The sequence below is a fragment of the Cebidichthys violaceus genome, unplaced genomic scaffold, assembly GCF_023349555.1.
Source record: "Cebidichthys violaceus isolate CVI_PGR_0920_01 unplaced genomic scaffold, fCebVio1.0.p SCAF_75, whole genome shotgun sequence".
In the NCBI taxonomy this organism is placed as follows: domain Eukaryota; kingdom Metazoa; phylum Chordata; class Actinopteri; order Perciformes; family Stichaeidae; genus Cebidichthys; species Cebidichthys violaceus.
The window spans coordinates 339,899-361,102 of NW_027176959.1; the positions used below are offsets into that span (position 1 = coordinate 339,899).

The 21,204-nt window shown below is 45.7% G+C and overlaps 1 protein-coding gene across 1 annotated transcript; it reads left to right on the forward strand.

Annotated features, from left to right (window-relative positions):
* Window positions 1-18,135: 18,135 nt before the first annotated feature.
* On the forward strand, window positions 18,136-21,198 carry nfil3-6 (nuclear factor, interleukin 3 regulated, member 6). The gene is given in 9 exon segments (XM_068737015.1): window positions 18,136-18,498; window positions 19,218-19,505; window positions 19,508-19,554; window positions 19,556-19,640; window positions 19,643-19,767; window positions 19,769-19,903; window positions 19,906-20,128; window positions 20,131-20,255; window positions 20,257-21,198. Coding segments are annotated over 8 exon segments (1,182 nt in total). The 5' UTR covers window positions 18,136-18,498; window positions 19,218-19,303; the 3' UTR covers window positions 20,497-21,198.
* The last annotated feature ends 6 nt before the right edge of the window (window positions 21,199-21,204 follow it).

Here is a 21,204-nt window from a genome sequence, read left to right on the forward strand (position 1 = left end):
TGGAAAGTTGAAGGCTGAAAGTCAAATCCCTTTACAACATCCTGATCCTTTTTTTCTGTCCTTAAGATGTCAGGAAGACGTCGAGGGGGAAACTGGAACGGGTTTGGCCGCCGCCCTCCAAGAAAGAGCAGATGAAATCGGAGCAGACACAGGTGATGAGCCAGGTCCAATCACTGTAAACGGCTTATTTCTTTGTTTTCTCCATTGTTCTGTACGTACCATCTGTTTCCACATGTTTAGTGAACAACGCTGGCGAGAACAAAGTGAGCCATTGTGTTGAATTGTCACCAATTCAGGGAAACACACAAGTTTTAGTTCTTGGCATCGCACAGATTGTTATGTATTGTTTTGAAGTCTCTAAGGAAGCACTGATGGTTTATATCCGGAGAGAAATTCAGGTTGAATTTGATTTCAGATTTACCTTCATGGGTTAAAGAGACATTAGATTGTAAGTGTTCCCACATGCTAGTTGTTTCACAAATGCTTGGATTAGTACGAGTGCTTCTGCACTGCAATTGTTCTCCAATTCAGCGGATCAAGACAAGGCAGCTGATCCCCTCCTCTAAATCTGGCTCGTCTTATCTCACAGCAGGAGCCAAAAGTTCACAGAGCCGGAGGTCAGAGGGCTCCTCTGTGGCAACGCTGGGAGTCCGGCCTGATCAACGGGAAGACGTCAAAGGAAAAGAACTGATGCTGGCCGTTGGGATGTTTTCAACGCTACAAATAGAATAACAACGATCTGCAATGCTAGAGCTGCTAGAGCCCAAGATTACAATCAGCATAACCACAATCCTCAAGTTAGCTCCGGCTTAAATGCTTTTTGTCTCACTGCTTTGTATCCGTGTCAAATATCCGTTTTGATATTTTTAAGGACTAGTTTTATTCGCCACATAAATAAAAGTATCTCTTCAGTCATTCTCTCCGTCCTTATGTTTAGTAGACAACACCAGTCTTTTGACTGTAGTCGTACCGATTATGGATTTTAATGGGATGACAAATTTCTATAAACTGTTCAACACATTGGCGTACAGTGTTGTAATGATGTCATTGTTTATTTTTATTTTCTCCGTAAATTTCCATTTGATCTTTTGCTTTGAGATTCGAATAAATTAAGAATAGAAACTCTGTAGCAAAAAGTGGATTCCACATTTTCTAATGATGTTTGTAACATGCTCACAATGATTATAAGTAGAAAACTAACTTTACATACTTTCAGAATTCACGGTTGAGACGTTAGAGGGGCACTCTGCTGATTTTACATTTCAGCTTACTCGTCACAGAGTTCTACTCTAGTAAAAACAGTTGCATCACGTCCTCTGCGGCTGTGAAGGGAGCTTTCTAAGGCCTCAGGAAATGACCCTGATGACGTCATCAGGGTCATTTGGGCGTGGGCTTGGAGTTGACAAATGTATAACAGAACGCCTGTGTTTGAACAGGAAATGTTTCAAAGATATGGGTGTTCATTGGGCAGGGAGTGTCTTGAATAAGACGCCGTCCGGTTGCATTATGGGAAGTGTAGGTTTTTGAAGCTTGACCCATACTAGGGACATAATGAAGGAAATCTCACTGTGTTGCAACAACAAGTCCCCCCACGGTCTAAATAACATTTCCTCAGAATCCACCATTGTAAAGCCGACGCCTCAAACTGCAAACAAGGTGAATAATGACTTTCTATTACGACTTCTTTTATCCACGGAGGTTTTATATTTGTTAAACTTTCCTCGAGCTGAGATAACCAAAGTCTAAGGCGGCATCTTCGGCAGTTTTTCAACACTACGGTACATTTTCCCCATGCAACATGAATAATATAATCATTATTTTGGTGCCCTCTAGGATTTTGTCTAATCACTGAGCCGATTGGAAATTCAAGCGTCGAGCCCGATATTAAACAGTTCATGTCGCGCCTGAATGAATAACGAACGGTCAATGGTGCCATCGGAAAAAGTTCAGGAAAACTTTCCCTCGCTGTCCAGGGATCACATTTACTAGAGAGAGCTTCTAATCTCCACAGCTTAGCCCGTCTAAGTACCATCTGTCGGTCCGAGGGAGGAAGGACTTTCACTCCGCCCTCGCTGGCTCAGACATCCCGGTGGTCATTGGCCACAGTTCCCATCAACCCACGGGCAGCCGGCCGCGCGGCCATGACCTGTAAGGTTTCAGCTGCCAGGACCATTAGAGTGGGACATACTGTTCTGTTGTATTCGTCCCTCCTAGTGACGAGACAGAGGGCAGCACAGTGAGGCTCTCTGTAAGCAACAGCACTGTTTTGAGGTACTAGAGTACTAGAGTGTTTACATTTTCTGCTGCTGTTCAGCCCCGGATCAGCAAAACTAGATGATGGCTGGATGAATGAACTTCACACTTCTTCTATAGATGAATGAACTTCACACTTCTTCTATAGATGAATGAACTTCACACTTCTTCTATAGATGAATGAACTTCACACTTCTTCTATAGATGAATGAACTCCACACTTCTTCTATAGATCATGTATGAACATCTTTAGATCTACCAGAAAGGAAATACATGAGCTTTTAAAACACGATGCATTTTTAAGATTAAACCAGAAGCACTCACGCTTTTTGTCTTGTGATCTCTTACAAAAAGGTAACATAACTGTTTAAAGCCCAAAGAGAGGCAGTTCTCCAGGAATTCACAAAAGACAGGATTTAGTCCAAAAGACAAACAAATGTGTATCAAAACCCACAATAAACAAATGTATCTAGTGACCCTTCATACTACTGTGTAGCTGTATAAAGTATATAAAACTAGCTCCACTGTGAGCAGCTACATCAGTACAATGATACATATTGATGCATCAGCACTAACAATCTAATAATGTCATATATAATAATAATAATAATAATAATAATAATAATAATAACACTTACAAGGGACATTTTCCTGCTGGACAAGTACTTTTAATTTTGATAACGTAAGTATATTTTGACGATAATAATCTTGTATACCTTTGAATGCAGGGCATTTGCCTGTGATGGAGTATTTTTACACTGTTGTATTAGTACTTTTGGGACAGGAGTACTTCTTCTGCCACTGGGATGGGTAGACGAGGTGCAGACTGTCTGATTGTTCACTATGTAATAATTAAAACAAATATAAACTACTTTTTAAATCGTCATATTCTTTTTCCATCCATTCTTATTCGCATGTGGATACTAAACATGTTCACTTTATTCACCTCGTGAGGATGTGAGGATTAACTTACCACAAGAGGGCAGTACAGCCTCAACAACCACGAGACCGCAGCACCTCTTCAGATATGAATCTCATTAAAAGTGTCGAGGTATGTATGTATGTATGTATGTATGTATGTATGTATGTAGTACATTTACAAAAAATAAACAACATATTAATAAGAGGACAGTAAACAGGAGATGCTTTCACCCAAAACGGAAACACAACGCCACTTTAATCAAAACACGTTGATGTCATAATCATGTTGCTAATCCGGTACCTAGAAGTCCGTTCATAGGGAGGGGTACATATGCTGAGCTGGCACACTAGTTATGCAACCTTTGTAATTCGTCCTATGATGACTCACTTCCTTCACTAGAAGTCAGCAGCTGCACATGTTTTATCAATTCCATGAACAAGGTGAAGGGAAAAAAAAAGAAAAGAAAAGTTGCTTAAGAGAACATCCGCGTCATTTTTCCTGCATTAGCGCCGCGTGGGCGGTCATTTATCCGGATGTTTGGCTGACACTCTGACTCACTCGTGAACGCGTCGGTGAGATTAGAAATATCACAGTTGATCCTTTATCAATACTGCACCTGAATCCCAAAGATCAGAGTGACGCGCCGAGGCAGAGCTGGAGGGGGACGAACTTTCTCTGAGTGTTTGCGGAGCAGATTTAAGAGGGGGGGGGGGGGGCTGTTGAAGAAAAACAAATAAGAAAATAGGGCTCACAACACAGAGACGGTGGGGGGGGGGGCTAAATGAAGACAGTGCACTCCACTCAGTGCTATTATTGTATTTCACCCTGACGATACCCGGAGCTCTGGGAGTGGGTGCTGATGAGAGAGTGGAACAGTGACAGCTCTGACGTCAGCGCTCCCTCGGCGACGTGAGATACGGGGCTCGACTCGGCTCTGCACCAGCGCCGGCGGCAAACCTAACGCAGCGGGCAGATGATGGATGAGTCACTCCCTCCACCGACACGGCTCCCCATCGTCAAGGAACTCTCACTTGGCTCCAAATGAAAGCCTTCCACGTACTCCACGCACAGCACTAAAGTCTCACTCAGGGCACAGGAAGAAGGATGGATGTGGCGGTGAAACCATCGTTAGGTTTAATCAACAATCTACACATGATGCGTCAGCTGCAACACCTGAACACCACGTGGTGCCACTGGGAGTGCATAGTTAGCAGAAAGGTTGATCCGGTAATGGTGGTGGATGGATGGTTAGCTGACGCTAAAAGACTTTGATAAAAGGTTGAAATAAAAAGCTGCAAAATAATCAATAAATAATTGAAATAGATAAAGAAATGTATCTAACGCACAACAACAGTATATTATTACAATATATTGTAAACAGGATATACACACACATACATACACATGCATACACATACATACACACACACACACACACACACATATATACACGCACACATACATACACATATATACACATACATACACATATATACACATACATACACATACACACACACATACATACACATATATACACATACATACACATACACACACACATACATACACATATATATACACATGCATACACATACACACACACACACACACATATACATACACGTACACATATATACACATACATATACATACACATACATACACATATACATATATATATACACATATATATATATATATGTATATGTATATATATATATATATATATATATATATATATGTATGTGAAAGTGTGCATACTGCATCCTGTTTTCTCATTCTAAGGAGGGCTCTTCTCACAGTGTTGGACTTGTCCGTGCTCCTTCTTGGATAACTGAGGTGAAATGAATGAATGAACATTGTGTTGTGGGAGCATGAGGTAAGAATGAACAGACCTCAGATGGCCTTGCTTAGTTGAGCCATTGTCCTCAACAAACCCTTCTATTTGCAGTCGCTCCCCCTCCTCCTCCTCCCCCCTCCAGCGCTTTCTTTCTCGCACAATGAAAACTCAATTGTCTAATTCTATGATCCCACATTACAACGGTCGACAATAACGTAAAGAAGTCGAGCGTTAGAAGATGAGTGTTTGTTGAAGGCTTCAATTCCTCTTTGTCTCTCAACACTGGCTTTCTATTTTCAAAGCTTCTGGGTAAAACTGTCCAGAATTAGATTTTCTCTTGAACTACATTTTTTGAGGAACTTAAGCAAATTAGCAATTTCCTTCAGGCTTTTGAAATGTACATTGAGCCAAACAACATATCAGCTCCACAGAAGCTATGCAGTGCAGGGGTGAAAGAGTTCAAAACAACACTCAAGGAGGAGCTCTGTCACCCGACTCCACGGCCTTGTTGTATACTTCCATACATATCTGCCCCTCAAAGTCTCCATACATTAGCTTCTTATGCAGATTTATTTCTTTTACAGGACAACCGGGGCTATTTGAAAATGTATGAACATGTGATGTGAATTGTTGTATTCAACATTTATGATGAGAATAAAGCTTTACTGTAGGTTTACTTAAAGAATCCACTTAAACAAATGTATTCTGAGCACATAACTCTTTGGTAAAAGCATGAATAAAGAACGAAAAAGTATGGGAGACGTTGCGATATATATTCTGTAAATTAGTTGCTAGTTTCTTTACGTTTGGAAAGATGCAAAGGCTAGCTGTTATGCTAAGGCTATGCTAAGCTAACCGGCAGCTAACTCTGCCTGCGTAGAAATGTGGCTGGTGAAAAATGGGTCCAATATTTACTTTGGTGACCAGTGAGCAAAATAATTGTTCCTAATCTGTGTTCACTTCTCCCATTGGAGTTAATAGACTCTGTGGACCTGCCACTCGTCTCCTAAAGGGGGCGGGGCAGTGCCGAAAAATCCTCATGAAACAAAAACCGGACACCGACTCTCAGCGTCTCCTTTCTGAACCGTTGGCTCGCCAACCAATCAGAGCAGGTTGGGCTTTTTTTGGGGGGGAGGGGGCCTTAAAGAGACAGGCGCTAAAACGGAGCGTTTCAGGCAGAAGGTGAATACAGGTATGTTCAGACAGACAGTAGAAGAAAAATTATTCGTTTTTTGACCATTAAAGCACGTAAACATGTTGCGGTAGAAACCTAAAATACCAGAATGAACTTTTAAATGAGCGTGATATGTCCCCTTTAAAGCAAAACCTGCTGCAATGAAAGTAGAACTGATGAAGATAATAACTACATGTGGAAGTAATGAGGGTGTCAGGGGGTATATGCCTGCTAGCTAACTTTCTTCAATATATAATAAAAGCGTGCAGTGGCTTGGAACTATGTAATTTGTGTAATAATGCAGAAAAAGGTGCTACGTCGTGTAGGGCGAGGGCGGCCTGAGAGACTTAATCGATCGCTCCGGGACAAAGCCGTTCACCGAGCAGCCTTCTAATCTTTTCCAAGTTTTCGTTCCCCGTCCCTTGGCCGCTGGCCTGGGCGGTCGGCTTTGAGCATCAGGGGAGCGGTTCACTTGGGGCTAAGCTCTTTCAACTGTTCAAAGCCCCTTTCCTGCACGGTACGCCTCTCTTGCGGCTGCTGCAGAACGGCCTCCCGTTCTATTTTAGGATTAAAAGGAATGCCGGTACTTCTTCGCTCGACTCTCCAGAAAAATGCTTTCATCCCACCGTACGGAACTCCGCTGGGATTAAGGGTGCAGTCTGCGTTACGTAAAGTAGTGAAGATCACATCCCCGGGTGAATGCTGAACCCAAAAAAGGAAGCCTCCCTTGAGAACGGCAGCAACTGTGTGCTTGGGGGGGGGGGGTGCAGTGGGAATTAGGTCTGGAACAAACATGCTTGAAAGCTCAAGAGGCGTCGTCAACAGAATGGTAGTGAGAGACATACAAACTGTACACAGCCGCCTATAAATGCAAGGTCAGGAAAAGTACACCGTGTTCTTTGTTGTGGAACGTTTAACACGCGCTTCCTCGGGCTGGCCTACCGGGAGCATAAGTTAGTCACCATGCCGCTTTAATATAAGACTTCTGTGAATGTTTCATGATGGTGTTATTATTTAGACATGAATCCCTCTGTAGCTCCACGGAGACTAATCGACAATCCTGCCAGACTCACCTGCAGGATCAGTAGGACTCCGTGTTCTTCGCTGTGTTCTGCGGTTTTTCAGCGTGGCTTTGAAAAGGAGATACGGTAAGCTTCTTGGAGCCAAAAGGGGATCTCAGGAAGCCTGACCTTAGCTGGTCATCGGAGCATGAGACCCAACGATGCCCGCTTCAAGTTATGAAATGTTCGGCTAGCCACGCAAAATCATTTCTGCCTCTTGTTCTGATAAAAAAAAAAAAAGACCACGGCAGCAAGGTGAAGCAGCTGACGGAGGCAGAAGACTTTTAGGAACAACATAGAACATGAAGGAACGGCCACCACGCAGTCTCAAACTGAACCTGTATCATTGGTGTAGTACTATTGATGTATTATTGATGCAGAAAACATTCGGTCTGTAAGAAAGTGAGTACAAACCAGATGGCCTGAGGCGACAAAACGCACCATCCAAGATCCCAACAACAGACCTGCGCTTCAAGCGATTTCATTGGTTGATTGAACTCCTGTCCCGAGGCGGGAAAACATGAATCGCAAACTTTATACTGCAACCCTGTTAAAACTGATAAAAAAAAAAGGTTATTGATGAGAAATTTTTGTTTCTGCTTCTTCTAAAAGAAGTCAGTCGGTGGTCTAACGTTAGCTTTTTACTTCTGCCGACTGCATGCACAGATTATCTTGCTACAAACAAAACTTGTAAGTATCATGAACTTGTGTTTGCAACAGAGCTTATTCGCTGCAATAATCCAAAATCCAATAGAAAAATCCACTGCAATGCTAAATTACGGGCTTAGCCTACAATTTTCTTTTTTTATCCCTGCAGCCCTCTGTTGCCTACACACGGCTCTCCACTAGAAGCTAACGGTGCTAGCAGCGCTAACGGTGCAAACGACAGCAACAGCTAACAGCTTTTACCTGAGGGGGAACTAATACTGAATCACATCCGCTGTTAAAATGTCCAAAGTCGACTCTCTATTTACTTCCCTTTAGTATTCTTTAACTTGTGAATTAACCAATTACTTGGGAACGTTATGCAACATTGTGAAATTGTGGTACCGCTGTGTGCTGCAGATGAACTCTGCTTACTAACGGTCACAGCAGCAGGATGTACGGGGCCTTCTGGGGTTTTCACGCCTGACTGACATTTATGCAACACGAGCCTTGTAACCTTTAGCCACAGAGTCCAGTGAGCTATTATGATTTATTCCTGTTATTGAGCTCAGGGTGTTCGGGTCTCAGATGTGATTTTATTCTTTACTTGTCATCTCATATGATTTAAGTGTTTGTTTAGTGATGATGAACCTGAGGTTTAACTTACTCTGGCCTGATCGTCGTCAGAGTCGGTAGAAGAAACAGGTTGGAAGTTAATACACTGCAACAATGGTAACTGATACTCCACCAATGAAGGCCGGGCGGGAACCTTCGAAGAAACAGGGCTTAAGTGTTAGTGTGGTTAAAAGTGCAGCGCTCTAATAGTTTGGTGATGCGTAGTTTTACACCGTATTTGGATCTGGAGGTGAAAGATGAATAAATAGGGGGAGACAACAAAGACTTTAGGCCTTTTGGCCTCAAAGTCTTTTCGGGGCTTTTGGGGTATTGGGCTTATTCGCTTTTTGGTCTTTTGGCCTCTTTGACCTTTTTGAGGTTGTTGTTATTATTTTGCCTCGACTTTTGAAGTCCAAGAAAATAATTATTTTATTCTCTTTGTATGCATTCATATTTTGGAAATTTGGATTTTGTTGTTAAAATCGAATAAAACTGGACTCCATTCCAACATGCCAAGATTTAGATGAGAAGAGCGACACCACTCTCGTGTCTCAATGTGAAGCTACAACCACCAATCCGATTAGCTTAGCATAGCGTAGCATGAAGACATTGGAACAATGCGCTTTTAGTGCGAATCAAACAAAACAGATGGTGTTAATTATGAACGTTGCACGCGTTGGTTGTCAGATATTGTTACTTTTGGACGAAGCTAGGCTAAAGTGAAGTCTTGCTCATCTCGGAGGGTGTCTGCTTCGTCTCCTTCGCCTCCTCAAGGTGATAAATCTCTTCCCGTGGGATAGGCTGTCAGCAGTAATTCATTTGATATAAATTTGAATAACAACCCCGCTACTTGCTGAGGTTAAAATGATGTGATTCACTCATGTGTTTAGCTCAGACTAGGTTTGATGTTGCGCTGGTTCCTTTGTGCTTGGTGTTGATCACAGAGCTTAAACATGGCAGTGTGTTTTCAGGGCTTCAGAACCTGGGCCCCGAAGCTGCCCTTCAAAACCCATTCGATATTTTTTAACAGGAAGCTGGGTTCCTCCTCTTCAAACAGGACCGTCCTTCACCACCTATTGCATAGACATTCTGTCAAGGACGACAATGCAAAGGGCCTTATATAGAAGACACAGAGGGATGGAGTGATGCAGATCTTTTGGGGGTGCGTTCGTTTCCGAGGTCAAAGGTTACAGAACTTCGTCTTCCAGAGCCTTACCCACACTGGGAAGGGGGGTATCGGTTAAACAATGAAGCTGTATACCATTTCAACCGCGATGTATTCATATGTTTACACCCTAAAAACAAGGATCACACAAAGAAAGACAAACAAAAGTAGAGGAGACACGAGTGTCCCGTGGGATTCGTAGGCGGCCCACAAAGAGGCCGGCCAGTGAAGGACGTAGCAGCATTGTTTCCGAACGTTGCACAACTACTTTGGATGTAATGTGCGCGACGCGGCACAGAGGGGTCGCACTCCACTGTGTATTCTGTGGAGTGTCACGGCAAACGCTTTCAGACAGCGGAGAAATTATTGAACAAACAAGTCATGACTCACGCCAGGAACCACTCTTAACATCTGTCCATATTCACGCAGCAAAAAAGAAAAAGAAGAGAGAATAAAAGGCAGTTGTGAAATGACTCTGGAGCACTGCTGCCATGACTCAACAGGAATCAAACCCTCTGCCAGCGCTGCTCCCGGGTGAACCTGAGCGCTCGGGACGCCGTACTGCTGCCATGCTGGAATCAGCGAGGTGGAAACTAGGCCGTCTATATCTGTATCGCCCTCTGATTACCAACGGATTATGCAACCGCACGGCGCGCTTTACATAACCAGCAACGGCCGTGCTCTCCTCCTCTATACGCTCTTTGTTTTCAACTTGAATTATTCAATAGGGGCCGACCCCATTTCATCCAAGCCGTCTGCCCTCCAGACATCTAATCAAACGCGTTACGACACCGAAGCTCCTCGGTGTTCCTTATGAGCTCATTGCGACAGCGACGTGGATCGCTGCCCGAATGAGATGGACGAGTTATAAAAACACAGCAGCTTCTGGAGCGAATGCTGCTCAGTGAGTTATGCCGATGACATTGTGCAGTTTAAACAAATTTTCGGTGACGTGGACAAACAAACACTCACCGTGTGATCTGCCAAATCTCCTCTTAAATCTTTGACGTAGTTTTATGAACTAGCTATTTTACGGCTTTGGCGACAGTCAGTTTTACATCTTAGCTGAATGAAAGTTATTATGGGGGAGAGCGAGTCAAAGAAACGGGAGGGTGTGTCTTTGCGGGAGAGTTTTTTGGGGTGACTTTTTTTACTTTATCGGCTTTTTGCAACCAGAAGGGACATGAGAGGGTGGAGCTAAGCACCACCGAGCGCCCTAAAGCACACCCAGCTTTATGGTCTGTTTGACTCTAAATGGACCATAATATACTAAATGAACATCATGCTGTATTGAAGAAGACTTGAAACTAGAGATTGAGACCATAAACTCATGTTTACAATGTTTACTGAGGGAATAAATCAAGAGAGAAGTAGAGTCATTTTAGACTAGACTTCTATACAACCAGAGGAGTCGCCCCCTGGTGGACATTAGAAAAATTGCAAGTTTGAGGCACTCCAGCATTGGCTTTACTTTTCCGAGAGGTTGCAGACTGCTTACCATTTGATACGTATTGTAAAAAATAAATAACAAAGTAAAGGTAATAAAATAGTTACATCTTGATCTACAGCTTTCATTTGGATATTTGACCAATGCGCTCTTTGGAAGCTGTCTGGAAGGAACGTCTCCGGCGCTCTCGGTCATGACACTCGAGCATTATGTAATTGGGCTTTAGCATCATCTGACCTAATTCATATTTATTTTCACCAAGGGAAAATATTGTAGCGCTCAGGTCCGTCAGCAGCAATAAAGCTGCCGCATGTCTGGAATGTGCTGGAGTAACTGTTGACTGGTAAGAGTATTCACCATGAAAACAAACACTAATCTAAACTAAAATCGGTGTTCTTGTTTGTTTGCATATCTCTACTGACTGCGGTGGGCACACAGGGAGAGGGAGCGGCAGGCTGCAGTGTGTTGTGGCTGCTGTGGATTCTGGGTCAACAGAATCATTATGTCACACGGAGTGCGGCTACGTCAGGATGCAGCTCGATCCTGCGCTGCTGTCAGTTGTTGTGACAGATCCGACCACAATCAGACAATTACATTCTGAACTTAATTATAACCTGTCACTCTTGTTATTCTTTCTACAGTTGTGTGCATGTTGCGCATATTACCCTTGTTTTGATGAACCCTTCCATATTTTCCCCCCTCGACCCCCCGCCCCCCTTCAACATACGTAGTTTGTTGCATAAGCCAGGTCCCCGCCCCAAAACGATCAAAAGTGGTTGCTTTGGAAACAGCGTGACGTAGTTCAGAGCCCAGGAATAGAAGCGTGAGGAGAGCGGGTCTGAGGTCTCTCGGCTTCTTCCAAACGTTTTCCTCTGATGTGGTGCCGAGGCTGGAATGATGCTGACATCATTGTCTGATTAGAGAGCAGGGTCTGTGTCGGGGGGGCGGGTCACCTGCATGTGGTCCCCCAGATAAAGAAAAACATCACCTGCTGGTGGAGCAGACTGAGCCATTAGGGGAGCGTTTATTACGAATCATCAATAAACATATAGCCGCACGCACACTCTGCTTGTTATGAAACAGCCGCCCCCCCCCCACCCCCCCCACCCAAGTCAAACAAAGTGAGTCACGGCCTATTTATAGCTACCGCAATACATCTCTGGTGAGGACGGAGGCTACTGTGTGTCTGCGGTATAGACGAGCTGTTACATAAATGGGATTCTGCATGCATGTCTCAGGGGAGCAGTGATTCACACCATGAGCACGGCTCTCTTTTTAGCTGCATTGTTCTTAGTCACCAGCCAAGCAAAAAGTTATCCGGGCAGCTAAATTTAGTTTTGGTTTACACATTTGTCTAGATATTAAGAAATGGGGGAGGGGTGATTTTTTTTAGGAAGTGCTCTGTCTCCCTTTCTTGCCGAGAGTTGGGCGAGAAAATGGACACCGCTCTCATGTCTGTACAATAAACATAAGAGGCGCTCGCAGGCAGCCAGTTAGCTTAGCTTAGCATAGCAACTTTGTCCAAAAGTAACAAAATCTGACAACCAACTATCACTTGTAAAGCTCACTAATGAACACGTTCTTGTTTGTTTCATTTGCACAGAAAACCGCATTGTTCCAGTCTTCGTGCTACGCTATGCTAAGCTAATCGGGTTGCTGGTTACGGCTTCGCATTAAGACATGAGAGTGGTGTCGATCTTCTCATCTAAATATTGGCATAATAAGCGAATAAGCGCATCCCCCCCCCCCCCCCCCCCACCAAAAAATGATGTGTTTGTGTAGCTGTAGGAAGAGATGCTGCGGAGCCAAGATAAAAGAGAAGGAGGGTGAACGCTGAACTGCATTTGATGTGATGAACATGTGCAAGGGGGGGGGGGGGGGGTTTGTATTTGTTAATATCTAATATTACTGACAGCTCCTCCTGTCTTGCATAATACCGGCTGACTAGCGCAGAGTGTTATCACGTTAGATAACGTTATACGAGGCAGAGCTCACACTACAGCTTCGTGTCACTGTGTCACTGCAGAGGGATGTTCTACTGAGCCAAACGTGATTTAAAAAAAAAAAAAGAAAAAAAAAGGAGTTTTCTGAAACAACGTCAAAATGTAAATGAAGCACAGAGAGGGGAAGGGAAGAAAACACAGGAGCTGGAGAAATGAGGGGGGGAGGGGGTGCTGGTGCCGCTCAGCTGAAGGTAGCCGGCGGCCATTTATGTGACCTTCTTCCTTCTTCCTGCAGCAGCTAAAGTGTGTCAGCGGAGTGACGCCCCCCCCCCCCCCCCCCCCGCCCTCCGGACTTCCCCTGTGGTCTAGTTCGCACTGTATTTTGGGCTCATCCTCCGGCCTCCTCCTGCGGGACACTTTACGTAACATGCTTTTTTTTTCGCCCGTCAACTTGGCCCGACACCCCCCCACCCCCACCCCTGTCGGCCGGTGTAAACAGCCTCGCTGTGAGTCTCGTCTCCGCCACCCACTTGGCAAGAACATGGGCGCGAGTATTTATATCCGCCCTGCTACCCACCACTGCTGCAGCTCCCAGGGCGGATGAATTATGAAGGAAGCCAGGATGCGAACAGAAGCGATGCCGTCTGATGCCGGATCTCGCTGTGCTGGTGTTGTAAACAGTTGGGTTTACTGACAGGCTTGCCGGGGTCGTCCTCTGGGAAACTCGCGCTTCTTACAACTTCTGCCATTGTTTTACAAGCAGCGTTCAAATACAGTTACATCACTGCTGCCGCCGCAAATGATCCCAAAACCAGAGAACTATCGCTGCTGACACTACGGGAGGGAATTCCTAGTAATTATCCAGGAAATTTCCTGGAAAGAGCTACGTAATGAGTATTAAAGCTTTGAGAATGTTAATTAGGATTACTTTAGTACTTACATCTTGAATAGAATTACAAGAAAATATATTGAAACTAAAGTAAATTTCCATTCAGGGAAACTAATGAGTTTAATCCACTGTTTTCTCTATAAAATGTCGAAAATCATTTTATACCCAAGTCATACAAATGTTCTTGTTTTGTCAGACCAAAACCCCAATTATTTTTAATATCATGTGGGCAAAGAAAAGCAGCAAATCCTCACGTTAGAAAAGCTGGAACACACTTTTTCTCTCACAGTTTGAGTCGGACAACGTGTCAGCCGTGCTCGGCCCGGACTAACCGAGGCAGCTCCACCGGTTTGAACTTTGAATCATTCTTCAAACGAGCTGGACTTCAGAGAGAGGTGGACTGAAACAACAACAACAACAACTGTCTTTGGCTGACTTTACCAGCTGCTAGCTTGCTAACTGAGCTAGCATTTGCGGGCCTGATTGAAAAAAAGGCTCCAACTGACTTTGTAACGTTTCAAGCAAACAATTCAACATGGGAATAAATACGCTGTATTTTTCTTGTTTTGCACTATAGAGCTGGTTAGTCCGAGAAAAAGTGAGAAAAAGTGAGAAAAAGGAAAAAGTCATAACCTTGGAACCGTTGTGTCCTCGTAGCTGGCGTGTGTAGATTAAACAAAAGATAGATGTAGCTGGTGAACAACGCGCTCCTTATCCTGGGAAATGACACTCGGTTGCTACTGTAGGTAGAAAGCTAGTTAGTCGAACTAACTACTGCAGCTACGATACAAAACAGCATCTATTCCATCCGCTTAGAAGACTCCAGACTCTCTTTTCCTCTTATTCAAAGGCCTGTGCACACTGCTGTAGCATGTTAAAAACATCCAAAGCGTGACCGGCGTACCATGCCGAGTTACTCAACCATGAACTGGACGTATCTATCATATTGCACTGCCTCGATCTCTTTTACTTCCTGAGAGCTAAAAACTCTCGGTTTGGAGAGTCCTGGGATTAAGACTAACTTAGACTAACTCCGTGGTCACACTTTATGCTTTTACGTCGCTCACACGGTTGGTGTTGAGCGTTGCGCTACCAGCTGAATGTGACTTGTGTGAATGCCGTCCTTCACTTAGCGCACTCTGCTCCCTTCAGGAGTGTCGGTGTGACCGCTGCTGTGAATATGATGAAGCTTCCCCCTGAGACGCGAGATGTTTTTCAGCTGAGACTCACTCTGTTTACAGCGGTATCTGCCCCCCCCCCCCCCCCCCCCCCCAGGTCAAAGCTACAAGGTGAGCTGTTCCATAAGGGGCTGTGCTAGAATGTCAAGAATTCGGCTCAAACTCGTTGAACTCCCCCCCCCCACCCCCTCACCCCACCACCACCCCCCACACATGTTGTTTTCCCACTAAGTCAGTTGCGACACAGCGCTGAGCAACTCGCTGATGCTTTTATTGGGTAATGCACTTGTTTACGCCGATCCACTCCGGAGATAAAAAAGAATCCAGCAGCTGCGGAATCTGTTTGAACTGAACTAATATCCCGTGTGAACATCTTACCAAACGAATCGTCAGACGCTGAAGTCATTTCGCAAACGCTTTTTTTTCTGCTTCGTCTCGGAGGAAAGTGTTGTGCCAAGATCCTCTTTAACGCTCCTGTTTTTTTTTTTGGGTGAAGTAAAAAAAAAAAAAAAACACTTTCTCAAGCAGATGTGTTACATACAGATATTTCAAAAGCTGAACCGTTAACCAAACGTATGGCGTAACTCACTTCCTGTTGCACGAATTGAAAGGACGTTTTTGTGATTCTTTTATCAAGTGACTGCATGTTCAACACAAGAAGTAATCACCTCATTAAAACTGTATTCCTCTCATCCAAGTATCAGCTACAGCTGAGAAGTAATTCATCATTTAATGATAATAAAAGTCGTTTTTTTATTTAACACTATCTTTACATGAAAGTTAAATGACAAAAAGTGAATTCATCAACTCGTTTTAGAAGTGGTCCTCCTGACACTTTAAGCTCAGACACCCACAGGTGGCGGCTTGCTAATGAGAAATTCGAATCACTCATTTGGGAGAGAGCGCCCGAAGGCGGCAGATCGGCACGGTCCATTAAATGCAACCAGGAGCACACGGTTTACTTTGCTGCTCGAGTTCACACAGCCCTGAGTGACGCATCGCTGCGCTGGTCGTTTTAAGCGGCTTTCCGTGCAAATGGTCATGTTTGCGGATGCAGAGGACGCACAGCACAAAAGCAGTAAATGGAGAATCTAATGCGGCCTGGGTCGGTAATCTCTGCGGGCTGTTCTCATGCAACGTCGGTAGATATCGCACGGAAATCAATTGGCACGTAATCCGCCTAAACCACGAACCAGGAAGTAGAAAGACCATAAAAACCCCACGCTGGGCGGGCGGGATAGAGGGGGTTTGTCTCTCATGGGAAAACCAGAAGTCAATGTTGATTTATTTGTCGCTTAACTTCCGTATTTAAGCAGCGGAACTTCTGTAGTTATTTTAACCCAAACCACGATCTTGTGGCCCTTTTAAAACCTCAAACATATGAGTCGTGTTCGCAGTCGTTTGAAACGGAATATCTTTTTACTGCAAAATTTAACCCATAACTGGTTAATATCTGCAAGCGGGACAGCTCATTCTGATCCATGGCGGTTCGAAGATCACGCGCTTCACCAACTTAATCCAACTTTGCAGATTTTGTCACCTTTGGACAGAGCTTTGTGCTATGCTAAGCGAAGCTAACGGGACCGCCGTTAGCACTGCACTGACAAAGGACCTTGTACGGCTCCGCGAGGTCTTGTTCAGAGCTTCTGGGGCCCCCGGCACTGTTTGCTCAAGGGGGGGTTTACATATGTGATATGGTGCAGTGCATGCGGTTTCCTCGTGTCCCGGTCACTGTACCAACATGGGGTCAGGCGGGACCTCATGCCGCTCTCACACTCGGCACGCGTGTTGTCAGCTGCCCCAACATACCAAAGACACACACACACACACACACGCACACACACACACACACACACACACACACACACGGTAACTCAAATGCACTCCAGAGGATCAATCACACATTATGATTTAACATGTTGGGTAATGCACAAGATAATCCTGTTTGGACCTTTGACACCCAAAGTGCTGCGGATCATTATGCATTATTGTTATCGTGTCTTTTTAGGTTTGACACATGACACAGCTTTCGCAGGGTTTGACCGAATTCACCGAATCCTCATGTTGCCTTGAAGACACACTATTTACGGGTCCTGTAGTTCCCTGATGATTTCCACCCAGGAGCTGATGTCATGCAAATTGTCAGGGAGCTCCCGAGGACAGGACTATGTAATGAGGCTCTAACTTAAGGGAAAGGCAGGCAGCCCACATACCGGATCAGCCTGTTAGCACAACTGTGAGTGCAATGTGTTTGCACCCTGTCATCAAGTCGTGTGCAACACCGCTGGGGTCATTTGGGTTTGTTGGGTTGTTTTGAGAACATGTGTTGATTTAGTTTCCTAATATTCTAGTTTTATTCAGCCCTGTGATTTGTTGACGTTGGCTTTTCTTTCCCCATTGTTTGCAGACATGACTGCTGCACGATGAAGTCAACTTTCCTTTAAAGCGTTCTTTCCTTCTGACCTCATTTAAACCTGATTATGTGGAAAGGTACTAAAGAAGACTCCCTTCCCTTTGCCTGGCTTGCACATCTGGCAAACAAAAAGGGAAAACTTCGCCAAAAAACACCAAATAAAGAAATATTTGAGATGTTTTCCGATCAACATAATTGCACAAAGACAACATGTTACCTTGCACTGTGGTGCTACTAAAAGTACTGCCATCAAACACAGATTATGGTATGTTTTATAGCTGCTAAAGAGGGATAAAAACACCAGCCTATATACACTGCATATATATATATATATATATATATATATATATATATATATATATATATATATATATATATATATATATATATATATACTGTATATATACTGATTTATATACTAATCTTGCACGCCTGACTTACAGGAAATGCCAGAAAGAGAAAGTCAACATTACCTAATTGTAATGACTGGATTATCCTGTAACAGAGGTGGGGGGCGGGGCCAGGGAGGTCAGATGATGATGATGATGATGGCGGTGATGGTGAGGATGATGGTGGCTGAACGAGGGGGGGCACAGATGGAGGCGGACCCAGAAAACGCGCACACAGAAAGAAGGTTGGTTCATGTGAGGATAGGGACCGTCCTGAGCTGAACTCCACGTTACAAATAGAGGCTGCGGTATTCCAAGTGGAGCAGAGTGGAGGTGATCGTAATGTGGAGTAACAGCACCGAGTGGATCCGCAGTGTTTCAAAGGAATAGAGAGAGAGAGCGAGAGAGAGAGAGCGAGAGAGAGAGAGAGAGAGAGAGAGCGAGAGAGAGAGAGAGAGAGAGAGAGAGAGAGACACACACACTTCTTCCTGGGACCGGACAGAGAGACGTTTTTCTGCGGAGTCTCTTGCGCACCGGCGGAGGAATCTGATCCTTCTACAGGTACGATTATTATTTCAAATAACTTTTTTGTTATTATTATGAAGAACTGATTATCATTTCGCTAAATAAAACGACAACGTGAACGATGTTCTCTTCACACTTTAAACCCCCGTTTTAACTTTACTTCTGCCCACGACTCTTCTAAATGTTCACTTGGGATTTCAACATGATGTGGGAACAAGTTTCGGCGTTTTATTCGCTCGCGCTACTGCTTACGCCGCGATATTTAAAAAAAAAAAAACAACCGAAAAAGTCTAAAGTGTCAGATGCCGGTGATGCTGCTGTTTGTGTAAAGAAGAGCGGGGTCAGATTAGATAAGTCAAAAGTAAAACATGTGGGTCAGCGCTGATGAAGCAGAACGGTGGGACCGGAAACAGGTCACGGGGCTTAAGAGACGATATCAGAGCGTAACGAGGAGCGGATGAACCCAGACGAATGTAGGTTATACTTTTAGATAGGCTCGTGTCACAGTGGAATCAATATTGACTTCATATTGTATTCTAACGTGTGGCTGAGCTCCGGTCCGGATGACTGGCTCTGTGTTTACAGCACGTGCTGTCCCATATTGGATCATGTAACGAGGTCGGCAGAGGTTATGGTACAAGTCGCTCCCGTTTCACCGGAGAGATGTAATAGGGTTACATAACACTGTGTTGTAATGGCTCTTGCGTAACCATTAAATCCCACTTCTGATGTGCCTCTTTCTGTTTGACCACTAGGTGGCACTGCTGCTGCATCCTCAGAGCGCTCAGCACCACTCAGTGGTTGTGCACCACCACCACCACCACCAAGCCTGACAGGCGCGATGTTTGAGGAAGAGCAGGTGATGGGCCAGCAGGATGTGTCCGTGCTCCAGACTCTGGAGTCGCCCGTGAGTCCCGGTGGAGGAGGAGGAGAAGGAGGAGGAGGGCCTCTGTCCTTCACAGACGAAGCCGTGTCCATCCTGACCTCCAGCAGCCTGTTGGCGCGCTCCCTGCTGGGCCGCACCTCGGCCGTCAAGCGCAAAGAGAGCCCTCCTCCAGCATCCGGCGCAAGCGCGAGTTCATCCCGGTGGACCAAAAAGGACGAGGGCTACTGGGACAAGAGGAGGAAGAACAACGAGGCGGCCAAGCGCTCGCGGGAGAAGCGGCGCGTGAACGACATGTCCTGGAGAGCCGCGTCCTGGCTCTGCTGGAGGAGAACGCCCGCCTCCGGGCCGAGCTGCTGGCTCTCAAGTTCCGCTTCGGGCTGGTCAAAGACGCCCCCAGCGCCTCCATTCTGCCCCTCTCCCGCGGCTCCTCAGACCTTGACTCCTCACTATTATCTCCACAGAGGCGACGGAGGCCTCCCCAGTTCCTCGGCCCCCCATGCCAACAACCAGACGAGCCAGCTGAGCTCCAGGGCCTCCAGGGGACGCCGGAACATGTTCGGAGGGACTCTGGCTTCTCCACGCCAGACGGGTCCAGTGTGGGCAGTCCGATCTTCTTCGAGGACCGGCTGAGCGACCACGGGAAGTTCTCCCCGCACAGGGCGGAGGAGCTGGCCTGCGACCTCCACCACTCCCCCGTTAGTGTCCACCACATCGCAGGAGCCGCCGGAGGGAAGTCGGACCACGGCGAGGGGATAAAAAACCTTCCCCACAAGCTGCGCTTCAGACTCCCGGCTGCGGAGAGGCGTTCGATGCCGCGGGGGACTGGCGGAGCCCCGCGCGGTCCGCAGCGGGACGGGAAGGTCCGAAAGAGGCCCCCAAAGGACTGAGTGCGGGCGAACCGGCGGCGGGGTCACTGCGCCGGTTCCTGGCTCCAGCAGCTGGAGGGCGAGGAGGTGAGGAAGGGGAGGCAGTCCCCCCAGTACAACGCCTCGCCCGCCGGCCTCCAGCCTCCACCCGCCCAAGGACAGACGGAGGTCCAGTACAAGCACGAGAACACTCACCTGAAGACGCAGCTCAACTCTCTGAGCGAGGAGGTGGCGCAGCTGAAGAAGCTATTCACAGAGCAGCTCATGGCCAAGGTCAACTGAGGACCGGGGCTGTGTGTGTGTGTGTGTGTGTGTGTGTGTGTGTCAAGACGTCTAGACTTTTGAGGAAGTGAGCTCAGAAATTCAGGAGCACCACGCAGGGCGCTCCCACGGACTGATAAACCTCTCAAAAGTGTAATGAACTTTTAACAATGTCTTGTTGTTTTTTTTATTTCGAGTGCTGTATTATATTGTAATAAATGTCTCTAAAACACTCATCTCACAACCCAGCTGTGTAACAGCGACTTCATCAGCATCGCTCAAGTCAGGGAGTCTCATCCGTGGTGGAGTGTGATCGTTTCTCTATGTCCCACACACTGTGACGGCTACAAACACGCAACACGGAGCCGTTTACGTCGCTTCATTCGGGTCCGGGTGGTTCATTCGATTGGAAGTCAGCGAGCGGCTTTGTGGCGACGCGCCGCGATGGTGGGAGTGTTGACAGTGGACTTACCGCACCAGCTGAGGCGGGTCTGCCGGAGGCTGCGAACACAAAGCAGAGACAGCCAGTGAACACGCTGAAGTTTAACTGTTTTGTGGAAGGTCCTCCATTGTTTTTCCTCTCTGGCTTCGCACACTAAACACTCATTATGACACTCGTCATGTCGAGGAGCTCCTTTAAAGAGACTCACTGTAACTTGTTCTGTGTCGATGTTTTGCGTCTCACTTCGGTCTCTGTCCGGTTTTTGAGTTTATTTGAACTGCCGTGTG